Source organism: Aplysia californica, unplaced genomic scaffold (assembly GCF_000002075.1).
Source record: "Aplysia californica isolate F4 #8 unplaced genomic scaffold, AplCal3.0 scaffold00649, whole genome shotgun sequence".
NCBI classification, from domain to species: Eukaryota; Metazoa; Mollusca; class Gastropoda; order Aplysiida; family Aplysiidae; genus Aplysia; species Aplysia californica.
The window spans coordinates 231,172-234,789 of record NW_004797919.1 but is presented as its reverse complement, the minus strand read 5'-3'; the positions used below and the strand labels follow the sequence as shown (position 1 = coordinate 234,789).

Here is a 3,618-nt window from a genome sequence, read left to right as displayed (position 1 = left end):
CTTCTAGATAGCTGTGGCTGACCTTCAGATTAAAAGTGCACGAAATAAGTTAGCATGACCCGCAGTTTTAGGTAATTCTCCCCAGATTTTGGTGTCTACAAAGTTCACCCGCCATTAGAATTAACGGGCTTTGCCGGGGTCGCTGATGAACGAAGTTCCATGATTAGCGTTGACCAACATCCTGCTAATCCAGCCTCAGTTTGCACTGGACTTCGCAGGGGAATGCGGGTGGTTGGAGTGTGTCACTGATATTTCGTACTCTTTTTTTTTCATCTGTTTGTTGTTTCTATTTTACTACTATCACTATCAAACCATTTTTTAACGATACGCTTGTTCTTAACTAAACTCACACTTTTAATCACACAGGACTATTAAAACAGCGAGAGAAATCTTCCTGGAGTGGAAACATTTTTACACCAGGAAATTCCCAAGGCAAAACCTTTTCCGCTACCTTTTTTTTTTTTCTTAAAGCATGTCTTTTTACTTTTTTCACCACAATCGACACAATTTAGATGATTCAGGGTGCGAGCTTCGATCCTGCCTGTCAGAGCCAACCCGAAATAAGAGGGACACATCATCCCAGCAAAAGGACCGAGATACTCGTTATAAAATCTCTCAACATGGGAATCGAGCCTGGGCTATGCCGCGTTGAAGTGCCTAACCTCTACACCACAGACGCGGGTTGCCGCTCCCGGTCGTGGTGAATTTGCACAAACTATGTGTATTCTTGCAGCGGAAAGTTGCACCATTTTTTCTGTCGATATCGATGTTCTTTTTACTTATTAGATGAGTAATGAATACATGTAGCGTGAATTTTTGTGTTCATTGGGCCTGTTTCACTCGACAAGTATGGAGACTTGTTGGTTTTTTTCTTTTTCGTTTTTTCCTTTTAATTTTTTTCTGATGTCAAAACAATTTATAAATTCAAGAAAAAAGAAACAAACAAAAAAAGCATGGGAAGCCGTCTTAGTACTTGTTCCCCCCAACCCACCTCCCTGTGCTAAGTAAACTATTTCAATTGTCCTTAGATTCATGGCAATAAAATTAATTCATTTATTAGTCACACCTGATTGGTATATTCGATACCATCACAATCCATACTAGCATTCAATCAAATCCAACTCAAATTTCCGAACTCCACGTTTTCTATTTTCAGAAAGCGAGAATGCAGGTTCATCACGTGCGTTTTTTGGGACAGGATAGATCGGCGGAACTCTGGTGTCACCGAGGACGTAATCAGTGAGGATTATGAAGGACCGCAGGGATCGTAAGTTTCTTCTTGTGGTCATCATCATCATCATCATCATCATCATCATCATCATCATCATCATCATCATCATCATCGTTGTCGACATCATTATCGTCATCATGGTCGTCATTTAGGTGGTTGACGGGTGCTCTGGTGTGGTTTGCTCTTTCTTTTCTATCACACATCTATCGTCCTTACCTCTCCTCCTTCAGGAGCTAACTGTGCGTCAAGAGCTCTTGTTCGCCCGTGTGTAACCTACCGTATAATTAATAATTATGCTCGCTATAATAACAGGAGCCATTTTTCCTCGAAAAAAAAAGCGACCTACAGCCAAGATTGGACCCAGCAAATGAGGATTACTGCAGAAAAGGATTTTCCATTGATCAATAACCAATATTCCGAACATCCGACCCCCAAGAGGGTGGTTTTCATTCTACTACTGGAATTTAAGTCGTCCATGCCAGTCGACAGAGCAAGTAGCTTTAAGCCGACCTGTACTTAATTTCACGAATGTTAGACCCCCTCCAACATAATGGCAGAAATTCATCCTCGTTTTGATAACGATAATAGTGATAACTACCTAGGCTCCCTTTCGATGAAAGGAATGATCGGTGCATTAACATCAACTGAAAGTCATTGGCCTACTATATTTACACCCCACTGGAATGGAGCAATAAATCTTGAGAGATGTTGAAAAAAAAATTAGAAGTTCTAGATCTATACTTTCAAAACAAAATACGCCTCGCGTAATATCATTTCTGTCACTTCCGTTGTGAAGGACAGCCACGCAGATTAATTGTTTCATTTCTTAGTGGATTAACCGCAAAGTGCAAAGAAGGACGGGAACTTTTTGTGAAATATATTTGTCCAAATTCAGGAAATGAATGTATCAAAAATTGGGCTCCGTCATGGGGGACCTATTTATCTTTTCGCAGGTACTTGCCACCTTTCAACTCGGTAGCTGTCGCAGTTTTATGGGAAAATTGACACATGTGTATCCAAGTTGCCAAATAGATAATAGTTACCATTTGTATAGTGCTAATTTCCTCTTAACAGCAAGCTCTATGCACCTTATAATCTACATGTTTATTATTACCCTTGCAGACTTGTTAGCATTCTGAAACAACCTCAACTTCCTGGGAACATACAGCGTAAGCTCCCATTTATAGGCGCTAAAACACTAACATACTGACAAGATCTTTCACTGTCTATGGCCGGGTACCTCTTCCCACCTGGGTGAAGTGAGGAGAATGCGTGTAAAGTTATACTCGCAACCTTCAAAAAATGGGCTGATTTCGGAGTCAAAGTAGAACCCCCCCCCCCCCCCTCACTCTAAATCACACGGCAAGTCGTATAACAGGTGACTATATGCGGTATTTAACAGAAATAAATGTTCCACGAATCCACGACTGTCATTTAGTGGGTGAGAATACTGATGATGCCCAGCATAACACTTAATAAGTATTGATATGTAAAACCCAATGCAAACCGTTAGAAGAGCTAAGTAAAATCCTTATTTGACGTGGTTTGACACATATGAGAGCGGCCAGATACATGTATGCCTTAATGAACGGACAAAAGCTTCCGTTTTGGGCACAGTCTGAGAAAATCCCTCATAATCTGACATGATTATCATAATCAGATTTATTTAACGTAAATCGTGACAAATCAGGAAGTAATTGCGTGTCACATTATTCATTATAGTGCAGAGTCTAGTTTTTGTTGTTGGTTGTTGTTGGGTTTTTTTACTTGAAGGGGGAGGGGTGTTTGTTGGTTGGTTGCTTTTTTCGGTTGTTTTCTTTGTTGTATTTGTTGTTTTTGTTGTTGTTGTTGTTTTTGTTGTTTTTGTTGTTTTTTGTTTTTCTTTTGTTTGTTTTTTTGTTTGTTTTGTTTATTGTTGTTGTTTGTTTTGGTGTAGTTGTTGGGGGGTGTGGGGGGAGGGGGGTGCAAGCATGATGTGATAGACCTATTGACCTTCGGGTCAAATACGACAAAACAGAATAATGCTCTTTTTGATACATAGACTTGTACTTCTAGATAACGCAGTGTCATGGCTGAAACACTATGTTATCTCTCTAAATTAGAGAAGAAAAAATTAAACAGAAAACTTCGCTGCGAAGCGTGTGCACCATAAGCCTCGCCGTTATATCCAAACGAAGGGCAAAACATCAACATTTTCCCCCTTGTACTTCATTTGGCCCTGATTTTAAGTCAAATAGTGCACTCCATAGTGAACCGGAAATACTAATACGTCAGAGTACACCGTCAAATACCGGATGTCCTTTGGCATTATCGGTTCAGTTCGGCTCCGTTCCGTTCGATTCGGTATTGTTGGTTATGGTTTGCCGGATTGTTTTCCACGGGGGGGG

General features: G+C 40.4%; 1 protein-coding gene across 1 annotated transcript in view; it reads left to right on the top strand.

Moving 5' to 3' along the window:
* Nucleotides 1–1,156: 1,156 nt before the first annotated feature.
* The window catches only part of LOC101856757, a gene marked incomplete at its 5' end in the record, with an annotated part of 9,135 nt that continues 6,673 nt past the window's right edge, over nucleotides 1,157–3,618 (top strand). The window contains 1 exon segment of the mRNA XM_013087865.1: nucleotides 1,157–1,267. Coding sequence (XP_012943319.1) covers nucleotides 1,157–1,267 — 111 coding nt within the window.